The sequence below is a fragment of the Lissotriton helveticus genome, chromosome 3_1 (assembly GCF_964261635.1).
Source record: "Lissotriton helveticus chromosome 3_1, aLisHel1.1, whole genome shotgun sequence".
Taxonomy (NCBI): Eukaryota; Metazoa; Chordata; class Amphibia; order Caudata; family Salamandridae; genus Lissotriton; species Lissotriton helveticus.
In genome coordinates this window covers 1,029,509,356-1,029,533,431 of record NC_136061.1, presented here as the reverse complement: position 1 = coordinate 1,029,533,431, position 24,076 = coordinate 1,029,509,356, and the positions used below count along the sequence as shown (strand labels likewise).

The 24,076-nt window shown below is 47.8% G+C and overlaps 1 protein-coding gene across 2 annotated transcripts in view; it reads left to right on the top strand.

Moving 5' to 3' along the window:
* The window catches only part of RAPGEF4 (Rap guanine nucleotide exchange factor 4), a 980,403-nt gene extending 956,688 nt beyond the window's left edge, over positions 1–23,715 (top strand). Inside the window, exon 28 of one of the 2 annotated variants that reach the window (XM_078681558.1) lies at positions 22,898–23,715. In XM_078681558.1, the coding sequence (XP_078537684.1) occupies positions 22,898–23,025 (128 nt within the window). In that variant the 3' untranslated portion in view covers positions 23,026–23,715. The remainder of the gene's footprint in view (positions 1–22,897) is intronic. The other variant, XM_078681557.1, reaches the window with a different exon arrangement.
* The last annotated feature ends 361 nt before the right edge of the window (positions 23,716–24,076 follow it).

The window sequence follows — 24,076 nt, the reverse complement described above, 5'->3', positions numbered from 1 at the left end:
GTAAAATACCACCAGCGGCGGCCGGCACAGGTAAGCGTGGTGAGTCGTGGCAGGGGGGGGGAAAGCCGACAGATGACGGACTAGGTATTATTTATTAATTTAATTATACCTATTCTGTTGTCTGTTGACTTCACCCTCTCCCACCCCGCCCTGCCCCACCGAGTTTGCCTGTGCCGACCACCGCTGAATACAACAACTACTAGGTGCCCTAGTGTTCATCAAGTGATAATGCCTTTTCACCTTGTGACTGAAAATTCCACATGACGCAACACAGCCCCAAAAAAGGTTGTCGGGCGTGCTCCAACTATCTATCTTTCCATACCCATACGGGGCAGAGCTTGGTAAGAGGTCTATTTTCCATTCATGCATCAGGACTAACTGCATCCTTGCTACACCACTGAATATCTTGAACACTTAAGTATGTGATCAGGGGTAATTTCACTAACATTATTCTAGACCTCTAAACTAGCAGTGATTCTTCTTAGCTATTCCGTTGAGCACCACCTGCCCCGAGGCATACCTTCGATCATCGAAACAACACTCCTTGGGACATAAAGCAAAAAGCCAAAAAGATATTGCAAATCTATAGTATCTGAAGCATTTAGTGGAAGATATTGCTTTCGAATGTCAAGCCTGACTCTTTCGGTGCCTGTATTTTGAGTACTGTGGAGACATAACCAAAAGCACACCTTCCACAAGTACGAGAAGGCGCTCTTCATAACAAAGGGATTGCCTTACAATGTGACTTTCTGAATTTTCAGCCCATCTAATGATATGTGAGCCCTACTACTGGACTTTTTTATACCACTATCACATCATAGGAATAAGGATATTTCTCCTACATTTATTTTTTTATTTATTTAGATAGTATGGACATTACCCAAAGGTGCTAGAGCAGTTTACAATAAGAACATAGGTTGTTACATAAGAACATATATTTTTGCAAAAGGTTAACAGAAGTTTAAAACTCACAAGTTATCAGGTAGTTACATAAGGCACAAAGTTAAAGTTCTTCGAGGATAAAGGCAGGCAGTTTAATTAGAAGTAGTGAACAGGTTGTTAACTGGTGGGGTCTATTGGCGAAGGCTGCTTTGTGAGTGCCTGCAGCAGTGAATTGCTGCGTAGGAGGCGTCCCTCTTTGCTGGGTGCTCTGCAGAGGCCTGTGAAGTTGCCCCCGCAGCTCCGTGACTTCACTTTGTGCTCTACGGCAGTTGGCACGCAGACAGAGACCTGTGGCCTGCCCACCTCATTGGTGCCACTCTGAAATTTGCCTGTGGCCACGCAGCGACTTCTGCTCTGCGAGCCCTGTTTCCCCTATGCTTTATTTTTTGGGGGAAGCCCCCATAAGTGCTTTGCCCTGATGCCTCACTGCTCCTGGGGCCCCGGAGCTCCGGTGCATTACTGTTGACCCCCTCCTTATTGGCTTATGGTAGGCTGAGCTGGGGGCAATGAAGCCTTGTACTTTTGAACTGCCCCCTGCACACTCTATGGTGCCTCATTGGTGGGTCCTCCTGTATCCCTGGGGCTATTTGTTTGTTTTCCTACTGCCCCAGGGGACTGCCGGCACGCCGATATATGGCTGCTGACCTTTCCCCTGTTGGGTTCTGCTATAGTTCTGGACTGGGGGGCAGCAGGGCCAAATGCTGTGCCCTGGAGGTGGGGTGTACGCCTGTTTTGTGATGCATTGTGGAGTCTGCAGGCTTCTGGAGACCTTTCCTGTCGGTTACTGCCACTCTGCTTGGAGGTGGGTGATCGACATGCCCTCTTGTGGGGCTGCTGTTTCTCTTGGCTGAATTTGGATTCTCCTGCCCTCGTTACTGCTGCCCTAGACTTTTGCTGATTTGTCCCCCTTTGTCTTGCCTGGGGTCTTGGTGGCTCTCCCTGAGTCTGTCTGTTGCATTTCCTGGGGATCTGTGCAGGACCTTGGTGCCGACATGGGGAGCACTCTGCACCCTAAAGATGACACAGCTGTGAGCCCCCCCTACAGGTGATCAAGCAGGGTGGTGGCGGACGAGACATGTATATGGATGACAAGTTTTATAAACTCCTGGCTGCCATTTATGCCTCTGGGGAACACTTGGAGGGTAAAATGAACTCCCTCTCTGTTGGATAGAGTCTGATCTGTAAAAACTCACAAATGATTTCGGAGCGGGTTGCTGCGCTGGAGAACTTGATAGAGACCATAGCTCCAGAGGCTCAATTAGTACTTGAAATATGCAAATTTCTTTGATGGACAGGCTGGAAATAATTAGGAAAGTTATCGTGAAGATTTATATCTTTCCTGGCATGAGTAAATGCTTGTAGGAATTTTATAGATGCAAAAGGTGTATTCGCCTGAGGGCGAATTTGTAGCCTAAGCCAGGCTATTTCTATTTGGCCCTAAGTAGCGGTTTGGATGGCTTTCAGTGCTGCTGGGTACCATGGAGACCAAACCAGCTGCAGGTCCTAGTTATAAATAGCGAATCAACCATGATTGGTCAATGTAATCGGATGTTGCCTGTAATTGCTTTTGCCTTCTTTGTTGGGTCTATACAGTTTGTGGATTAAAGGCTGAAGAAATTGGTTATTGGAAGAGGTGGGGGTAACTGTCAGTTTGGCCCTATGGACCACTGCCCACAGGACTGGAGGCCATGTAGCATGAGTGCCAAAGGGAAGGGGAACTATACTGCCCTCATCTTATGCCCCTGGGGTATCTTACCCTTGGCAAACCAGTTATTACATTAACTTGAGAAGTGTTATTGGTTTGAGACCGTAATCGAGGTTACAAATCATTGTTATATTTTGCTTAAAAGCAATCGTTGGTACTTTTTACCTCTATTTGGCACTGGATGCAAAATTGAAAAAACGTATATTTAATGCAAATTACTTCCATTTCTTTGTAATGTCTGATCCCAGTCACTATAAACTTGCTTTCTCTCTGGCACCTAAGTGGAAAAATACTAAATTCTGCTTAAAATGAAACAATATACATTTAGTTTAGATTAATCACCACATTTTTTGATTTGATAAAATAAAATCCAAAATGTTATGTATTTAATTTCTGGAAGCATCAGAACACCTTTTAAACATAATGATAATACATTTAATAGGGAAAGGGGGAAGAATGGGGTAACCTCGGCGTACCCCTGAAGAAACAGCGTTAGCAGATGGGGTTAATAAAGGCTTGAAAAGATGGATAGACAGTACCTTTTGAAGGGGGCATTGAACGAGTCTTTTCATTCTCCAGTAACACTCTCCACCCACCCCCTGGGGCACGGCATGACCAGGCAAGGTTTCCTGTTTTAGCCTGTATTCATTTTAATCTTTCCTTGCTCCCTGTGTTGTGTCTGTCACTCGGATTGGGTATGTAGTTATTCTGGTTGCTGGGGATTTATAGTTTTGTAACAATGAATCACCTTTTGAAGATCATTGTAACTTCGAAAGCCGTTAACGATCAATCAGTCTTAGTGTGACGCATTTGCTCTATTCTGCAACTGTTACTAATGTAGCAACTTCATGAGCCTGATAGATGTCTCAGTGAGTCAAGCGCCTGCTGCTGTCATCTGGTGTGGCCTTCAGTTCAAGACAACGCTGCGTTTTCATCCTTTCAAGCTCGGTAAATTACATGCCCCTACATTGGGTACTAGTAGCACATGAACCAGGTAAAAACAAAAAAGAACTGTTGTAATTAATTCAATATAAAACAATTTATTAACATGTATTATTACTATGCGAAGGACTGACCTTAAAGGGGGATTGGTTGATTTGGTCAGAGCCCTAAAATCGATATACTCACAGTCTACGTGAGACAGACTTTTCAATTGCAAAAATGCACTTGTTTTGTTCCAGAATATTTGTACACTGCTGTTTTGATTACATTTCTAATATTCTCATGCAAGACTCAGGGGAGTGTCTATACTAATGCTCTAAGAAGCTTGCTCCAGGCTTCAGTGTAGATGTGATTCCCATAGCATTCGCAATTTCAACACATTTTGCACTTTTTAAAATTCAGCAGTATTAATTACGGTATTTGCTGGGCTTAGTTTTAATGGAAACTGGCCTACTCTGTTTTCCAGAATATCCTGTAGAGATGTTACATTCTTAGGGGCCCCAGAGAAAACGTGCTATGGGTGTTGTGTATAGTGGTCAATAGCTATGTCAGTTTAGACAGGAAACAGATCCTTGTTGAAGTGAAAAATGGGAGATCTAGTGCTTCCTATTTGAACACATACATTTCTTCCTACCCTGTAGAGGGTAAATCCATGTAGCGTGGGTTCGCTGATCCCCAGTCACTTGGAAGGGATACCGATCAGAGTCTTGAAATCAAAGCTGTTAAAGGTGATTACGATTTCCAGTAGTACCAAAAGGCAGGCTTCATTATTGTCCATTCCATGCAATGTCTCCTCCAGTACAATGATGATGGTTGTGTCCATGATGCATTTTAGTCTTAAACCTGATTGTTTGGACCAGGCTGAATTTAGTGATGGATTTTTGTGATTTGTTAGTAAGCATTGTCCCAGTTATTTTACCCAGGATTGGCATCTTAGACATTGGTCATTGATGCTTTTTTCACAGACCAGATCTAGGTTCTTTAAAATAGTGGAAATCTGACCCATGTTCAGTTAAGCATGGAAAGTTAGCTATTGGTCTGACATTCATGTTTTTCTTTCGTTGCCCAGGTCTGTTTTCTTTAAATTCAAGCATCTATGTCATGTTTAATGAACAGAGAAAACTCCCTTGTTTTAGTAAAGTATTTGCTGGGAGTAGAGAAAGGATGCAACCATTCATATTTTTTTAGAATTACACAGTTTGATTTTACATAGGCTGTCTAAGTTAGTTTTCTTAAAAGCAGAATTGTTGAAAATGTGTGCAGGTCCAATAGGGTGCTTGGATGAATACTTAGGGCCTAATTACGAGACTCTCAGGTATACGGCAGTGGCAGACCAGCCACTGCCGCACCGGCGGTCCGACCGACATATCACAACTTTGGCGGTTGGACCGCCATTGCACCGTCGCAGCCGCCTGGGAACTGCCGCTTCCTGGCGGTGGCGCAGCAGTCATGGCCTCAGTAATATGCTGTGGTGCCGCTGTGGCACCCCATTCCTATTAAGAGTTTCAGGATCGCCAGCCGTGTCATGGAGGTCTTTACTCCATGAAAAGACTGTTGTTCTTGAAACAAAGGGGGCACTACAGACCCCCCTGTTGCCCATTTCAATCGGGATGCATGCAGGGGGACACAACATGTGCCCCCCTGTGTGCATGCACCTCAATTCCTGAACTGCATGGACTTTAAAGTTCATGGTGTGCAGGAAACATTTTCTGTTGTTTTCCTATTGCAGTGCTCATTTTGAGGCACCGCCGTGGGACCACCAAAAACAGCCCGCCAGACACAAGGAAACTCGTAATTTGTCGGGCATTGGGCACCCAGGTTTGGTGGTGCGAGAGCAGGCCACCGGCATGGAAGTCTGCTCGCACGCCACCAAGCTTGTAATCAGGCCCTTAGTCCATGCTATAAATAAACAGATTTTCATATCATCAATTGCATGTGAGATGGGGTAGAGAAATTGATGGAATTTGCATAGATGTTCTCTGTTGTGGAGAATTAATTTTGCTTATGTAGCAGAGAACCTTTTGTTCGCTTTTCTTCTTATTCTTCAGGACCACTGAGTTGTTAAGGACACAGTGGATCATTCTATCATCTCTTCTGCTGTGGTCTCTTTTTGAATCACTGGTGCCACACACTTTTCAGGTTATATTCATACATTTCTGGTCACTCCTAATGAATATCTTCAATATGACAGAGTTCTGAACACAGCTCTATTGTTTTGGGTGGTCCATTGTTGCATGGAGGCCCTTTATTTCTGAATAACATATTGTTGTCCTTATTTGGATTCATGAAGTTGAACCTGTTTCTCACGATTGAGTTTTGTAGATTACATTTGGATTATTTATTCATGCATAGCTGGGATCTTCATTTTTCTCAAGTGTTAGTGAAAGGTTATGGGTCTGTCACGGTCCCAACCTTCCTATCCACTCTCTGCCAACGGGTTCAGACAAACACACATCAGCCAAAGGGATCACGGAGAAAAGGAGTAGGAAATGGAAAGGGACAGTTTCACCGTTCTTCTGCATCATCAGATTCTCTAGCGTACAATGAAGGTAGCACAGCAAGGAAAAGGAAAGCAACAGTTTTATCAGATGGTGTGGCGGGATTAAGGGAAACAAGTACTCGGGGGGTGCTGGTAAAGCGGGCTTTATTGTTTTTAACAGTTGCTTGCGCTGCGGGAGGTTTCAGTAATAGGGCAGTGGAGGTTCAGTGACTCGACGAACTGGGGAACTCCTCTCCTTCCGGTATTCACCGCCTGGTTTTCCTCCCTCCCGTGGAGTTCTGGGTGATGTAGTCGCGTCCGTCTTGCTAGATGGTCTCAGGGTGCATGAAAATAGAAGAGAACACAGACTCAGGAAAAGGCTCTAGGTCACTGAGAGTGTTCAGGGAAAGGTGTGAGGATAAGCCCTCGTGCATATAAGCTTCAACGAAGTGTCGGGGTGAAGTAGGGAAGGGGTTCAGTGTGGGGATAACGGTGGCGGGTGCAGTACGGAGGTTTAAAACCTCTTCTACCCGCCCAGCCCACGATACGGTCCTGTACCTGGGTTAGCCACACTTCCCTTGAAGTGTGGCTGGGCGATGCGCCGGGTCGTTGGCCTCCTGGCTCTGCAACTGCTGGGCGCGCCTCCTCCTCCGCTCTTTCTTCCACCTCGCTCTCGTCACCGGTTCTGCTTCCTCTGCTCGGTACGTCTCCGTCCTCCCTGCTTGACTCCTCGACACCTCCTGGTGATGAACACACCTTCTCTCCCGAAGTCTCGGCTTTTAGTTCCGGCGTCCCAGCTGACCAGGGGGCGTGGTCTGGATCGTACTCTGTCCAGTTAAAGAAACAGCGTCCCTCCTCGTCATGAGTGCTGGATGTGTCCCAAGGCGCTGCCCCATTCCAGACCACGGGCTGCTGTAGGGATGAGAAAGAGGGGAACACACATCGAGGGGGTTTCGGAGGAGAGGTGAGTCGCCCCAAGGAGAACTGCCCCGCCCCCTGGTCACAGATGGTAAGATTACAGTAAAGTCATCACAAATAATGAGCAGTTGCACGGCTTATCAATGTCTAAGGTGGATTGAGCTGTTTTGAGTATGATATGCTGATGTATGTCTAGCAGGTATATTCTCATTTTCTGAAAATTCCTATTGGATTTTCTCCGGGACCTTTACAATAATTTAGTGGGTGTAGCAGATAGAGCAGTGTTTATTAGAGGGTCAATTGCTGGATATTCAATGCTAACCCATTTCCCTGGAGAAAAGATAGTGTGCCTTTTGTTTGGACGATCACTTAATTAAGCTTTGAGTCTTTATCTTCCTATACTGGGGATAATTTATAAAAGGTTTAACAATTCACCTGGCCTTCCTTTTCACAGAATGCAAATCCAAGCAATGCTGAACTTCTTTAAATAATTATGAGTCAAAATCTTTCAACTAAAACTGGCCTAAAAGTTTTTGTCAGAGAAGTGGAGCATTGTTAACTGAAATTCCTCTTTTTCCTTTGAGTGCTTGCTGTTCTTTGCTACCCCTTTAATTTTCTGCTACTTACCAGTGGCTATTGTCAGAACCCGTTATATGTATCTCAATGCAAAACTGTAGTTTTTGTTAAGGAGCCTTTTGATTAATTTGAATGAATTTCGGCACATGCTTAGTCCAGCTACATTCCAGCTAGTCAATTTTAATGTAGATTTGTCTGGGAGGCGATTTTAAGAGGTGTTTTACATTTTAACAGAATTACACCACACATGGAAATAAACATTACTCTAAATTATGCCTTTGAGAGGTTTGCAGTAAATTCATTCATTAGTTTCTGAGATAGAAGTTTTTGAGAAATTGCATTACAAAAAGGTATCAGGCTAACTTTGAATGTTTAATGAGCCAGTGACTTTTTTTTATATCATGTCCATTAAATTGCAGATTATCTGGGCCCTTGCATCCTCTGAGGGTAATATATTTGGAAAAAACCTTTCAAATGTATTATATATATTTCCATATTGCTCTGGAAGAGGGTGGATGTTTCCCTTCATCCAGAGGTTTTAAAAATCAGATTTGTTTGGAGATACTGAAACGTTTTTGTGTCGATGGTCATTACAGGATTCTAGTCACCAAAGTCTCACAATTAGAAAAATTGACACACATGATTTTAGGGGAGTAAATGAGCATCCCATTACCTCAGGGCTTATGGAAAGGGGAGGTCCAAAGTGGCATAGAGAAAATCAAAGCTTGTCCATATTTCTCACATAAGTAGCAAATCCCAATTTGGCGAGTTATAGTTAGAATTATCTGGTTAGCGAGCTGAAAAGAGTGTATAACAAGGTGCGCTGATTATAATAATTTGAAGTAGGTGGATTAATTGTACAAGAAAGCTATAACTAAGGGGGGCGTGGCTTGGCCGCTGCTGGGAATGGACGTGTGAGCTCCGTCACGGCCTTCCTCTTTATCCTGTTCTTTAGCCCCTTCGCTGGCCCTGCTGGCCTGGGCTTGACCACATCCCTGCCCGCGACCTATCGGGCTCTCCCTGGAGCAGAGACGCTGTCCCAGCGGCAGCGCGGGGACGCACTGGGCCTGAGATCACTGGCGCGGCGCCGGCCATTTTGAGCGGCCTGGGTGCTCGGCTGCATCCCCGACCTCGGCTGCACGGGTGGCCGACATGCGGTGCGTGCAACCCGGCCGCCGGCCACCGCGAGGGGCGGGTCGGTGTCATCGCGACCGGAGCCCCGGCAGCAGAGGACGGGCTGCCTAGCGGGAGCGCTGGGACACAGACGGCTGGCGGAGCCCGTGTGCAGAGGGGCCGGGCCGGCACAGGTGACGGCGGGGGCTTCTTCGACCCGAGATCAGAGGAGCCCAGCTCCCCGCTGGGAGACGACGACCGGCGGAAGGCGCCTTGCTGCCCGGCTGCTTCCCTGACTGACCGTCGTGGACTTTGGCAGTAAGAGCCCTGAGGAGGCGGCGCAGGGGACCCCCCTCGAGGTTTTTGGGGTCTGGGGGACTCTGCGGAGAGCTGTCGACGTGGGCGCTGCTGCCCTGAGGAGACCTCTGGCTGGACAGTGAGGTCCAGCCCCCTGGGACTGGTGTTGATCGGGCGCACAGTGGCGTTGACCCCCTCTGGCTGTGGCTGGGACCCGCGCTGTCAAGAGGACACACGCCTTACCGGTTGGGGGACTTCCTGTTGTGGAGTGCTGGGCCCTGAGCCCCCTGCGTTGTGGCGAGAGCGCCGCGGGAGGCGACCCTAAAGCTGAGGGCCCACTGACGAGCCTTGCACCCTCGACGACATAGTTTTGGGGGACACCCTACGCCCGTGGCCGGCGACCACCATGGGGAGACGCCCAAAGCCCCCGACGGATGTGGAGGAGGGAGCGGCAAGCAGTCAGGGCTCTACAATGGACATAAGCTCGAAACCGGGCCTGCCACAGGGCCAAATGGAACAGATTTTGCAGGCCATTGCCGATACCAGGGAAGCATTGCGACAGGACATCGGCCAGGTATCCACGAGCCTGGGGCTCCTGCGGGCAGACCACGGTAAACTAGCGGACCGGGTCACGCAGGCGGAGATCCGAGTGGACGCACTGGAACCGGCGACCAAGGCGACTGAAACTGCGCTGGGGGAGCTACGACACAGGGTGCACCTACTGGAACAGAGGGCAGAGGATGCGGAGGGGCGCAACCGCCGCAACAACATACGCGTGGTCGGCCTGCCCGAAAAAATTGAAGGAGCGGACATGCTGGGCTACCTGGAGCCCTGGCTGCGCAACGTGGTGGCCCCGGAGGGTCTGACCCCGTTTTACACTTTGGAGCGCGCTCATCGAGTACCCGCTCGGCCTCCGGCTGAGGGCCGGCCACCGCGACCAGTGGTGGTGCGCCTGCTGCACTACAAAGACCGTGACCTTATTCTGCGGAGGGCGAGGGCACTTGGCCCTTACCGGGTGGACAACGCTCAGGTCTCCATCTACCCGGATTACTCTTTTGAGGTGCAGAGGCAGCGCTCAACCTTTCTGGCGGCCAAGAAAGCTCTGCGGGAGGAGGGGGTCCGCTACTCTCTTTTGTTTCCTGCCCGCCTGCGGATCATGATGGATGGCAAATCCTCCTTCTACAATTCCCCGGATGAAGTTTGGGACTGGTTGGAGCTCTACAAGGCTGGGGTGGATGGTCGTCCAGCATCTGAGGAGCAGCGTAGGATGGCGCAGAGGCCCAAGCGGACCAGGAGGCCCATGAGGCGACCACCGAAGGCTGAGACGCCTTCTGTCTCGCAGACCAAGCTGGAGCGCAAGGAGGCCCTTCAGGCGGTCTCTAATATCTTCAAGGCGGTGGCATCGACTTCGGCAGTGGAGACGGGCTCTCGAGAGGGCTCCGAGGACGTGGTGTCAGAGGAATCAGGTGCTGGTGGTTCCGGGCCGCCTCATGTCACGCCTGGGACTGCTGATGGTTTATTGGACGAATGATCCTCTGGACCCGCCGTGCTGGTATCGTATTAGCAACTGGACCCCTGGCTGGGCTTGGGGCGGAGGCATGTGACTTGGGTGAGCGGAGAGATGTGTTGTAGCAGAGGGTCTGCCTTCTGCCATTGGTGATTTCTACTTCTGCAGGGGTGGGGATGTGGGGCATCTGGAGTGCTTTGGGGAGGGCCGGCCAGGTGACACGGGTAGCTTGCGGCCTGTTGGGCGTAGCGACAGGCCACCCTCCCTATCTCACACCTATTGTGGGACTCTGGTAGTTACCGGAGACTGTTATACTTGGGATATTGACTTTTGGATGGGTCTCTGCTGTTTGGGGCCAATTCTGGGGATGGGTGGGACGTGGGATTGTTGGGTGGTTTTCCAGGGCTGGTTTTGGGATGTTGTCAGTGTGCCTAGACTTTTAGCTTTCATCCGGACCATATTTGTTACTATGAATGGGGACCCTACCTGAACTAAAGTGTGTGACCTGGAATGTGCGGGGACTGAACTCTATGCTGAGACGCCACAAGGTGCATGCTTATCTTGTTCGGAGGGGGATTCAAATAGCCTTTCTGCAGGAAACGCATATTGACCAGACAGAGGGGCGGGCTTTACAGCGCAGATGGCGGGGGCAGCTGTTCTACACGGTCTCTTCAGCTTTTGCGAGGAGGGTTTTGATTTGGGTGCGGGCGGGGGTCCCTTTCCAACCTTTGCAGACACTGCTTGACCCCGAGGGGAGGTTTGTAGCTGTACAGGGCCGCCTGGATGGGAGAGACGTGACACTTTGCAGCGTCTACGCCCCGAATGCAGAACAACCTGCCTTTTTTGCACGAATTTCGGGGAAACTGGCGACTACTAGCCAACACGGTCTTAATGGGGGGGGACTTTAATTCTGTCCTAGATGTGGAGTTAGATAGATCTCACCCTCCTTTGGCGCAGGCGGCAGCGCACAGGCTAGCGAAGAGTAGGGGAGAGTGGCAGAGTAGCTGGGGCCTGGTTGATACATGGCGAACCCAACACCCGACAGAGAAGGATTTTTCGTTCTATTCCCCCCCACATGCGCTTCATGTTCGCCTTGACAGCATTCTGTGCTCGCCGGATGTTCAAGGCTTGGTCCGCCACAGTGAATATTTGGCTAAAACAATTTCTGACCATAACCCTTGCCTAGTAGTGGTCCAGTGGATGCGGCAACGGCAAGCTATACCGACCTGGCGGTTGAACCCGCTGGCATTGGAGGATGCGGTGTTCAAGGCCGAGGTAGGCAATGGGGTGGAAGGCTACTTTGCTGCTAACGCGGACACTGCTTCCAGTAGAGCAGTAGAGTGGGACGTCTTTAAGGCAGTGGTTCGGGGAGTCTGTATTTCGGCCACTGCGGGAGCCCGCAGGACTCTTCTGCAGGAAGTTACGCGGAACAAGGATCGTTTACGCGAAGAGGAGCGGCGTCACCACGTGACCCCTGACGCTCGTGCGGCGGTTTCGGCTGCGCGGGAGGAAGTGGTGACGGCGACAGAGAAGCTGCGCTGCTTCGATTATAAAGAGTTCCTGATTCGGGCTCATGCAGAGCGCGACAAGGTGGGCTCACTCTTGGCCTGGCTGGCCGCGCCGGGGACCCGCGGCACCCTGATTGTAGCTCTGACCACTCCAGAGGGGAACGCGGTTTACACCCAGTCGGAGGTCAATGGCCAATTTTTGACATACTACGCGCGCCTGTATAGGAGCGAGATGGCTTGTGTACCGGAGGAGCTAGATGGGTTTCTCCAGGCGGCTCGGCTTCCCCGGCTTGACTCCGCACATGCGGATCGTTTGGGCGGGACATATCTGAGGGAGAAATTCGTGCGGCCATTAAACACATGGCTCGTCGTAAGACCCCTGGCACGGATGGGCTACCGATCGAATTTTATGCGGCCTACGCCGATATATTGATACCGCGCTTGCTGACGGTTTACCGGGAGGCCTGGGAAACCGGGGTCCTACCTGCAAGTACTCAAGAGGCCTTGGTAATTCCCTTACTGAAGCGGGGCGGCGAAGCTAGCTCACGCTCGGCCTACCGTCCATTGTCCATGCTTACGACGGACTATAAGATCCTGAGTAAGGTTCTTGCGACACGACTACTGGCCCACATGCGCGCTTTGGTGCATTCTGACCAGGCAGGCTTTATTCCCCAACGCACCACCGCCACCTGTGTACGCCGGCTCCTTCGGGTTATGGGGGGCAATGCTGCTGGTTTGCCGGGTGCCGCTGTCCTGTCGACCGACATTGAGAAAGCGTTCGACAGTGTTGAGTGGCCATATCTCCTTCGAGTGCTGGAAGCCTTCGGGTTGGGCGAGCGGTTTGTGAAGTGGACCGCCTTGCTTTATGCGGCGGCCACAGCCCGAGTCAGGACGGGGGCTACCATCTCGGCTCCGTACAGAGTGGGGCGGGGGACCAGGCAGGGATGTTCCCTGTCTCCCCTCCTGTTTGCGCTCGCCATAGAGCCTCTAGCTGCTCACGCTCGTATGGGCCGAGCATATGAGGGCCTTCAGCTGAGAGGCGACACCCACTACATATCCCTCTATGCCGACGACTGCCTACTGTTTTTGGCTGACACGGATGTTGCCCTGTGCGGAGCTAGGCGGCTGCTGTCGGATTTTGGCCAACTGTCAGGACTGAGGGTCAATTGGGGGAAGTCCTGCCTCTTCCCGTTGGTGTCGGGAGCGGACGACTCCCAGCCGGAGGGTGAGCTGCGATGGGAATTTCACTGCCTCCCGTATCTAGGCACGCACATATACCGATCACCGTTGGACCTCCTGGAGGGCAACATAGAGAGAGCGATCCGGAGCCTGCGTGGCTGCATGGGATTCTGGCGGACGCTCCCGTTGTCGGTCGCGGGGCGAGTGGCGTTATTAAAGATGGTGGCACTACCCCGTCTATTATATCTGTTCCGCACGTTGCCGATCTGGATCCCGACGTCGGTGTTCACCAGACTTCGCTCCTTAATTACCGAGTTCATTTGGGGAACGGGCAGGAGGCGTGTGGCGCTGACCACGATGATGCGCTCCAGATCAGACGGGGGACTAGCAGCCCCTGATTTTGAATGGTACTATTTGGCGGCACAGCTACAGTGGCTTACCCAAGCAGTGGCTTTAGAATTCCGAGGCCCGGAGGGGGCCGCAGACGGACTCCTTCCGAGATATGTTATTTCTTTTATAGTTCTGGGCCAGAAGTTGGACCTTTCCCAGCTTACAGGGGAGGAGCAGACGATTAGAAAATGCTGGCTGCGGTGCCATAGGCGGTCCGGTGTCGCTCGCCCGTATGCCCCCGAGATCCCGCTAGGGATGAGCACTGCCTTTCCACATGGGGGAGATTGGTCTGCGCTGGCGACCTGGGAGGAACTTGGCCTGCAGATGCTCGGTGATTTGTACAAAGAGGGATCGCTGCTCTCGTTCCAAGAGCTGCACGACGCTTACGGCCTCCCGAGGGGGGACTATCTGTTGCACGCCTCGCTAGTGGCCGGTATTCGGAGTTATTGGAAGAAGGGCCTTTCTGAACCACCGACATCTGCGTGCTGTCAGTATGTGGTCATGGCGGCTGGCACTCACAAGGCCATCACCTGCCTTTACCGGAGACTGTCGACTGAAACGTTGCAGCCCCTGGATGGGCTGAGAGCCAAGTGGGAGGGGGATATCGGGCGACCGATCCCTGAGACGACATGGCCGCAGCTTCTGAGGCGGGCATGGAAGGGCACTAGGAATGCCAGGTTCCAGCTGGTTCAGTTTTTCTCCCTTCACCGAGCATACTTGACGCCGGCTAAGATCTCGCGATATTTTGAGGGTGCATCCACACTCTGCCCTAGATGTGGTGTGAAGGACGCGGATTTTGCCCACATGCTGTGGTCTTGTGTGAAGCTCACGGAGTACTGGGAAGCGGTGGTGGCCTGCCTGAATGCTGTCACGGATCGGCACATTGAAGCGGATATGGGCGTCTGCTTACTGTTATGGTTCCCTCATACCCCCCGCAATCGCATTACCAGCAAATTTTATGACTTGGGCCTGATATTGGCCAAACGGGAGATCACCATGCATTGGAAGTCTAGCCGGGGCCCCAGTTACTCGCGATGGTGGTCCACTCTGGAGCGGTGGGCGAAAGCAGAGAGCGCATTGCGGTTGCAACAGGCCAGGCGACTAGATAGTGACAGGGAGTTGGAATCGGCCAGAGCATGGGAGGCCCTAGTGACCGCGCTCCAATTGCCTGAGAGTGACCAGAGTGAGGATGGTGAGATGGCGACACCATAAGGTAGCTCTGCTGAGAGGTTCCCCATTCCCGGTGCAGTGCACCACTGTAACATGTAACGACGTAGATCCTGGGGGTTCGGGTCCCCCGTTGGTATGCACTACCTACCTCCTCCCCCCGACTAGTTTGGGGAGGTGACTGACTGTTGTTCATTAGCTGGTTAGAGAGACGAAGCTGGCGCACTGACCTGGAGGGTGGGATCCGGGGAGGGGGCGGTTACGGGATTGTTATTATAAACGGCATCTGGTCATGAAAAGTACTATTCTCCTGTATCATCGGATGTTACTGCATTCATTACTCATTGTATTGCACTGATTTGACCTAACATGCCAATAAAAATTGTTTCTGCAAAAAAAAAAGAAAGCTATAACTAAAATTTTACAATCTTTAAAGTTTGAGCACTTCAAGTTTGGTTGGTATAGCTAAACAAACTTTTCCTAACTATAACTAAGCTTTAAACTTTGATTTTTTTCATTAAATTTTAATGTTTTTTTTATTTTTATAAAAATGTTTTTCAAATCGTAGAGGTCAATGTCATTGAGTGGAGTGTTCTTATGTAGAGTGTTGTACAGTACAGTGAAGGTGATTGTTGTAAAGTCTAAAGTCATAGAGTGGAGTATTGTAGAGTGGAGTAGAATAGAGTGGAGTGGCATATCATACAGGGCAGTAAAGTATGATACAATGTAGTGACATGCTGTCTCATATAGTGGAGTTTAGTACCATAGAGTAGAGCGGCGAGTTGCACAGCACCATGGATTGGCATGTCGTATAGGAGAGTAGGGTGTCGAAGACTGTCATAGAGTAGAGTACTTTAGATGGAGAAGGGTGAAGTAGAGTATCTTGGAGTATCGTCAAGTGGAATGTTGTAGAGTAGAGTGGGGGAGGGTGTCTTAGAGTTGAGTGCCGTGTGATGAAGTGGAGTGATGTTTCATAAGGAGGAGTGGCTGGCGTGGCGTGTCAAGTGTCATACAGTTTACTCCGGTGGGATAGAATGGATGGGCATAGAGTGTAGTACAGTGGAGTACAATGTCAGTGTTTGCTCCGCCTTTCAGATAATACAGAGTTCTACAAATTCCACTTCCACACAGTGGCTCAAACACGGCAAAGCAGGAAACATAAAACACAACACCTAGAAAAGGGCTTCACTTTACAAAATGCAAAGACTCTCTTTTTAGTATAAGGCTTGCGGTTTTATTTATGCAATGCTCTCTAACAGAAAGGCTTTCCCAGATGCCAAATGAACCACATTCAAATGTATATAGAGATATTTATTTATATGTAAGCAATAATAACACACTTGGTAAATGCAACAGTTAAATGCACGGATAATGATATGAAATACAAGCAGCAAATAATATGAGATAAAACTCAAGAAAATATACTGGACGTCCTGCAAGAGATCAGAAAGATATATATGTACACTAAATACATCAAATGATTACTTTGGATGTGAACCTTGACTCACTCAGACATCACAAAGAAAATACCTCAAATGATCAAAGCCACTGGTCACACATCACATTGGCAATAATCAAAACTCAACACTTCACCTGGTACAAAAACTGTATCTTAGCCCACTCCAGACCAGGGGATTTAGTAGCCGGGGATAAGAGACTCAGCAACCAGTGTTCCACGGTACCGAAGTAGACGCATCTGTCCCAATTCGGATTCCAAAATCCTGGTTTCTAAGTCAACACCCCTAAGCTTTATAATCTCAAAACACACTAGAAGGTTCGAGAGTCTTCCTCTCTACGCCAAGGAAACTTACTGGAACTGCCCAGCTTCAAGGCAAGCATTCCATGGCAAGAAGGAGTTCCCATGTTCCCTTAACATTCTCACATGTTCCAGCCTTTATCTTGACGAAGCTTACGAAAGCCTTCCAGGGTACATTGAACAATCTCTCCCCGTACAAACCTTCAGCGTGATTAACCCAAGCAACTTGCAAACACTCTAGGGGCCTGTCTGTGCACGCAGAAAAGCTCAAGCAAGACAGAGCCAGAATTCAAGATGGCATGAGGCCTTGTCAAAGCCAATAGTAAGAACTTCATACTACTTGCCATTGTACAACACAATGCACATTTGTGCACCACTGTTATGTTATGTTATGTTATATGTTTTTATATAGCGCTCATCTGCCCCAGCTAAGGGGCGTCCCGGCGCTGTCACTTACAAGGAGGGCAGCTGCCTCTACAAAGCACAGCGGGCCTCAACATAACAGTCATAAGGGCTACTTTAAAGGGAAAAGGTGGGTCTTGATGGCCTTTCTGAAAGTCAGCAGATCTTCCAAGGCACGGATCTGGGATGGCAAGGCGTTCCATAGTTTAGCAGCAAGATATCGGAACGAGCGGCCACCCATCCGGGAGCGTTTGACCCGAGGAACCGCTGCCAAGTGCTGGCCCTCAGAGCGCAATGATCGCTGGGGAACATACGGGGTCAATAACGTACAGAGCATCGGAGGATTGGCGAACTTTAGAATCTTAAAAGAGAGGCAGAGAGCTTTAAATTGGTGCAGAGGCTAAGGGAGGAGTCTATCCAAACCCCAAGATTTTTTACTTCTGTTTTGGGGTCAGGGATTTTCCCTAGCGTGTTTGGCCACCATTTATCACCCCAAGAAGTGGCATTTTTCCCCACTAATAGAACCTCCATCTTATTCGCATTTAACTGCAAGTAGTTAGTGGTCATCCAATTAGCCACGGCCTTCAGGCCATTCTTAAACCTGGAGGCGCTCAGAGTGGAATCATCCGCCAAAGCAACCACTAGCTGCGTGTCGTCAGCATATGAGACCATTGAAAGTTCCCATTGCTTGGCGACCACAGACAGTGGCTGGACATAAAGATTAAACAGCGTGGGGCTGAGCGCCGAGCCCTGAGGGACCCCCTGCTCAATGGGTCGTTCCTTAGAAAGGAACGGGGGGTAGAAATCCGAAAGGATCTTCCCGTTAAGAAAGCTCTGAACCACTCCAGTGCCAATCCCACGACCCCCGCTTCTTCCAGACGATGTAAAAGAACACCATGCAAGACCGTGTCAAAGGCGGCACTCAGATCCAACAAGATCAGTGCCGCCGTTTGACCAGAGTCCAGAATGGTCCGCAGGTGCTCGGTCATGGTTAGAAGCGCCGTCTCGGTGCTATGGCCAGAGCGGAAACCATGCTGAGAAGCATCCAGTATGTTGTTGGAGCACAGAAAACTAGTAAGAGTGCTATTAACGTGAGCTCAACACTGCTCATAACACTGCACTTTGAGACCAAAAAGTACATTCCACACCACTCTCTCTCTCATGCTTTCAAATGCACATCCCATATGTTCTGTTCTTGACAAGGCTGTTCTACTGTGGCAGCTCCCACTTCAAAACTACAATATTACAAGAAAGAAACCTTTAAGGGAAACAAGGCATATGCTGGACATCGTACATTCAGGCTAGGATAATATAACACAGCAAAGTCAATTAAAATGATGGTAGTCAAAGGTCATCACAGGGTGTCTGAACATAAGGGTGCCTCTAGCACTACTGTCAGACAATGTAGTGGCGTAGAGTGAAGTATGATACAGTAGTGTACAGTGGGATAAAGTGTAGTTTAGTGGAGTAGACTGGAGTGGGGTAGCGTAGAGTGGAGGAAAGTGTCATAGAGTGGATTGGTGTGTCATTGATTATAGTGGCATGGCATGCGGTAGAGTGGAGTGGCGTAGCATGCAGTCAAGCAAAGTGTCATAAATTGGAGTACTGTGTTGTACAGAAGTATGTAGTGGCATGTCGTAAACTACTGGAAAGTTTTGTAGGCTACAGTAGGGTAGATTGGCATACAGTCTAGTTGAGGTATGTAGAGTGAAGTGGTGTAAAGTACCGTACAGTGTTGTAGAGTGTGGTAGAGTAGATTGGCATATAGTGTTATAGAGTGCAATGGCATAGAATGTCGTAGAGTGGAGTGACATACAGTGGAGCCATGCGGTATAGTGTAGTACTGTGTCATAGAGTAGAGTGGAGTAAAGTGGGGTGCAGTGGCAAACAAAGAGTTGTATACAGTGTCGTATAGTGGACTAGAGTATCTTAGAGTGGCATAGAGTGGAGTATTGTGTTGAACAGTGGCATACAGTAAATTACAGTGTTGTACACTGGAGTATAGGGTTATAGACAGGAGTAAAGTGTTTGAGAGTGGCATACAGTGTAGTGGAGTGTTATACAGTACAGTAGTGTATGAAACAGTAGAGTGGCATAGTGTGGATTGTTGTACAGTAGCGTAGAGTGAGGTAAAGTCTCGTCCAATGCAGTAGAGTCAAGTGAAGTATGGTAGTGTAGTGTGGAGTTAAGTATAATATAGTGTATTGACGAGTCATAGAGTAGAATGGAGTCCGGTGGGGTGAAGTATTGTAGTGTAGGTAGTAAACTGTTATAAAGTGAAGTGGGGTCCCGTACAGTAGAGTGGAGTGCTGTGTTATAGAGTATAGAAAAGTTTTGTGTAGTGGAATAGAGTATTCTACAATGAGTGTTCAGGCATAGAGGGGAGTATAGAGTTGGACAGTGGAGTGTACAGGGATAGAGTGGAGTAGATTGTCATAGAGTGCCATAAAGTATAGTAGACTTTTATAGTGTGGAAGAGAGTGTTGTACAGTGGAGCAACATAGAGCGGGGTAGAGTACACTGTAGTGTCGTAGATTGGATAACCGTACAGTGGAGTATCATACAGTGGAATATCATACAGTTCAATACCCTACAGTGGAGTGTAGAAGAGTGCGAGTGGCATAGAATGGAACAGCGTAGAGTGGAATGGTGTACAGTGGAGTTGTATTGAGTTCAGTAGGGTATAGTGGATTAGTGTAGAGTGGAGTGATGTACATTGAAGTGACAGTGTAGAGTTGAGTAAACTGTTATAAATTGGAGTAGCATCTCATAAGTAGAGTGGAGTGCTGAATTGTACAGTGTTGGAAACTGTCGTAGAGTGGGGTGTTGTACAATAGAAGGCACGGACATAGAGTTGAGAACGCATTTGAACAGTGGAGTGTTTAAGGATAGAATGGAGTAGAGTCTAGTAGAGTGGCATAGACGGTAGTAGAGTTTGGTAGAGTGGAGTTATATAGAGTGCAGGAGATCCCACTGGGGTTGCGTAAAGTGGAGTAGAGTATAGTGTAGTGGCATACAGTGGAATAGCATAGAGTGGAGTAGCGTAGAGTGAAATAGCATATAGTGAAGTGGTGTAGAGTGGAGTAGTGTAGACTGCAATGGCATACAGTGGAGTGTTATACAGTGGAGTGGCGTAGAGTGTAACAGCATATAGTATAGTAGTGTACAGTGGAGTGGTGTAGACTGGAGTGGTGCATACCCAAACAAACAATATCAAACCAGCACAACCACACAATAACCCATTCATACACCCATACAACCACTCACACACCCACTGCTGGAAATGGGGTCTTAAGTTGGCAGTGGTTTGCAACCCCTTTCCTAGTAGGGACCTCACTCTAGTTAGGGTAAGGGCGTCACACACCCCCTTGGTAGCTTAGCATGAGCAGTCAGGCTTATCTCAGAGGCAATGTGTAAAGTATTTGTACACACACAGTAAAACAGTGAAAACACTACAAAAGGAGTACACACCAGTTTAGAAAAATAGCCAATATTTATCTTAATATAATAAGACCAAAACAACAAAAATCCATCATGCTCAAGTCTAAATATCACTTTTAAGCAAGTTTAGTCCATAAAAATCAATTGATCCTTTTATTTAATGCAAAGCACTTTTAGATGTGGCGCAGGGGAGGTGAGGTGGTGGAAAAGCAAAGCAATGAGTTGGTTCTTTATTACACAGGGGAGTTGATGCATCAGTACCTTTCTGGCAGGGGAGGTGATGTGTCAGTTCCTTACTACTAAACGGGAGGTAATGCAACGGTTCCTTACTAGCAAGGGAGGTGATGCGTCAGTTTCTAGAAACATGGCCTCGGTTGCTTACTGCGGTGTGGTGTTGATAAAGAATCGGCACCCAGGGATGATGTGTCAAAAATCCAGACGCACTGCGTCAGTGCGACAGTGGCAAAGGAGGTGCTGCGTCCATTCCTCCGCCATGTAGCAGGCGCTGCATTGATTTCACAGCCGGGAAGCAGGTGCTGAGTTGGAGTTGGTGACACGGTGCTCAAAACTCACACTGCAGTAATTTGTCTGACACTCTATGATGACAAGCTGGGGCCTATGGTGAAAGTTGTGGTTAATGTGTCGAGTGAGGACCAGACTTCGGGGCAGGCAGTGGTGATGCATCGATCTTTTACAGCGATGTGTCGGTAAAACAGGCGCTGGGAGTCGATGCATGGATTTTCTACTTGCGTGGGTGGCACAATCAGTGCTGCAAGCCCACTAGTAGCATTTATGTTACAGGCCCTGGGTATACGGTATACAATTTTACAAGGGACTTACAAGTAAACAAAATATGCCAATTGTGTATACACCAATGTTACCATGTTTCGGGGAGAAGCACATGAGCTTTAGCTCTGGTCAGTAGTGGTAAAGTGCTCAGAGTCTTAAAGTCAATACAAAGAATCAGTAAAAACAGGAGGTAAGCAGGCAAAAGGTTTGGGGGAAGACCACTCAAAGGATGACAGGCCTAACACATGCCCCTACGCTGAAAGTGGGGCGATGTACCCAACCTCTGTGGAGTTCACTAAGGTGGAAAAACCTAGATAGACCATAAACATTGACATGGTATAACCCTGGGATGTGTTCCACCCTCAATTTCATACCCTGCAGGGAAATAGACCACCTCGACAGTTGTGGATTCTCACCCCTCATTTGCGTGAGCTACCTGAGGGGCCTATGGTCTGTCTAAATCAGAAAATGAGTGCCAAACAGGTATGACCTCAACTTCTTCCGTCAGTGCCCAGACCACAAAAAAGCTTCTCTTTCTATAGCACTCCACCTTTTTCCCTGGTGAGTAATCTCCTGGAGATGAAGGGTACTGGTTGGTCTAGGCCCTCTTCATTTAGCTGTGACAGTTCTACTGTCCCTATCTCCAATCAGTATTGGAGACAGCCTACAAAGCAATAAAGGCAGAGAAATGCCCACTCCCTAAAATTGGCATTTCTAAAATAGTAATAATAATTCCAACTTTACCATCAAAGAGGATTTATCATTATCATTACGCAGATATAAAATATGATGGAGCTACTCATTTCTGATCAGCAATTACAGCTTAAAAGTGTTTGATGAGTAGGCCTCACAGTAGTGAAAACGAATGTAGCTGTTTGTCACTACCAGGACATTCAAAACATAAATAGTACATGGCCTACTTTTTACTTATACAACACCCTGCCCTATGGGCTACCTAGGGGTGAGATATGTGTAATAAAAGGGAAGTTTAAGACTTGACAAGTAGTTTTAAATGCAAAAGTCGAAGCGGCAGTGAACTGCACACACAAGCCCTGCAATGGCAGGCCTGAGACCGGTTTGAAAGGCTTGTGTATGTGGCACAATCAGTGCTGCAAGACCACTAGTAGCATTTAGGTTACAGGCCCGGGGTATATAGTATACCACTTTACAAGGGACTAACAGGAAAATTATACATGCCAAATGTGTATACCACAATGTTGCCATGTTTAATCGAGAAGCAAATGTACTTTAGCACCAGTCAGCTGTGGTAAAGTGCTCAGAGTCCTAAGGCCAATAAAAAGAATGAGCAAAAACAGGAGGTAAGCAGGCAAAACTTTGGAGGAAGACCACCCTAAGGATGACAGGTCTAACGCCATGTCTCTCCCTTACTGCTCAACCAGTGAGAATGGACCACAGGTGTTAAGGTCTGTGTTCTAACGCAATCTTTGAAATACATGACCCATTCACAGCCGAATAAAAAGATTTTAAGTGCCCTCACTCCTGCAACTGCTCCTCCTCAGAAAACTGGGAATGAGAAGGCTTTAAGGTGAAGGACAATATGTTAAATTATGACAACAAAGGTTTAGTGTAAAATCATGACATTATTTGTATTGCTCCTTTCCAAAGATACCTCAATGCCTCCTCTGTGTCTAGTTCATTTAAACCTTTACCACCTAGTTTTGTTAACTATGAGCTGACTGGAAATTTGTAGGCTGCCATTCTCTAAAACTGATATCTGGAAATAAAAAATGTTTTATTTGTTCTTCAATTGTTTCTCTTTCCTCAGATCTAGATGCAGCACAGGGTAGCAAGAACCACCAGGATGTCCGGAATTACGTGCGGCACCTAAATGTGATTGATAACCAGAGAACATTATCACAGCTATCTCACCGACTAGAGCCACGCCGCACCTAGACCTGAACATCAAATTTAATTAAACGTTTATTTTCTGCTCAAGAAATGTTGGGGTACACTATTTCTCTATGCAGCTGTCACTGTGAGGGGTACCATTGTTAAATGTTCAATTTCGTTTCAAGAATTGTTTGAAAAGAGGTGCACTAAATGTGATTACATTTCACAGAGAAATGAGATAGAACAATGTTTCCAATATTAAACTTAAACAAAAGAAACATACTTTATATTCTAAACAGATTATTATGTGTTTTGGCAGTGGAATTGCAGGAGATAAAAATTCTTTCAAGCCACTAGATATGAATTTTCCAAGTGCGCCTTAGTTACTGCTGATCATCAGAAGTATAAAAGTGGTGGCCTATTTTCCCCACCGACTATCCACCTCATGCTGCTCAGTATGTTTCAGAAGAATACCTTCTCAGGCAACAATTTGTCATACTAAAATCATAAGATCCTCTTAATCCTGACCTTGCGCCCTAGTATAGCTTTGTGAATGTCCATGCCTACACAGACAGGGTTTTCAAACCTGCGCGATATTACAAATACCTCTTTTGTGCCTGGTAGATCCCTACTGTGGCAAGTCGAAACCAGAATATCCACTAGGCATAAGACACAAGCATCTTATTTTGCAATCGTCTGTCTGACATGGGTTAACAGAGACTCCCCTACATGAACGTAATTTTTATCTCCCAAACTTGCAATTGATCACTGGTTTATAGAGTGTGTTTCTTACCAATCCAGCCCACTAAGCCTATCACTGTAACCTAGTACATCATGTCGAAAGCATTCCCTTCCACATTTTTATAAACTAGTTTTAAAGCTTCAGTCCAAGAAACAACATACATGAACTAAGACTGACCTTTCACATAAAGTATTTATTCCATACTGCTCCACTCATTTTTGCATCCGTAGGAATGTAGGTTGTATTTAACTGATCATAAATACCAAATAAATGTGTTAATTATTACTTGAAACACACTTGTTGACTCATGCGTTGACAGAGTAGTCATTTTTTAAATGTGTTCTAGCTGATTTTACACTATCTACCATATGG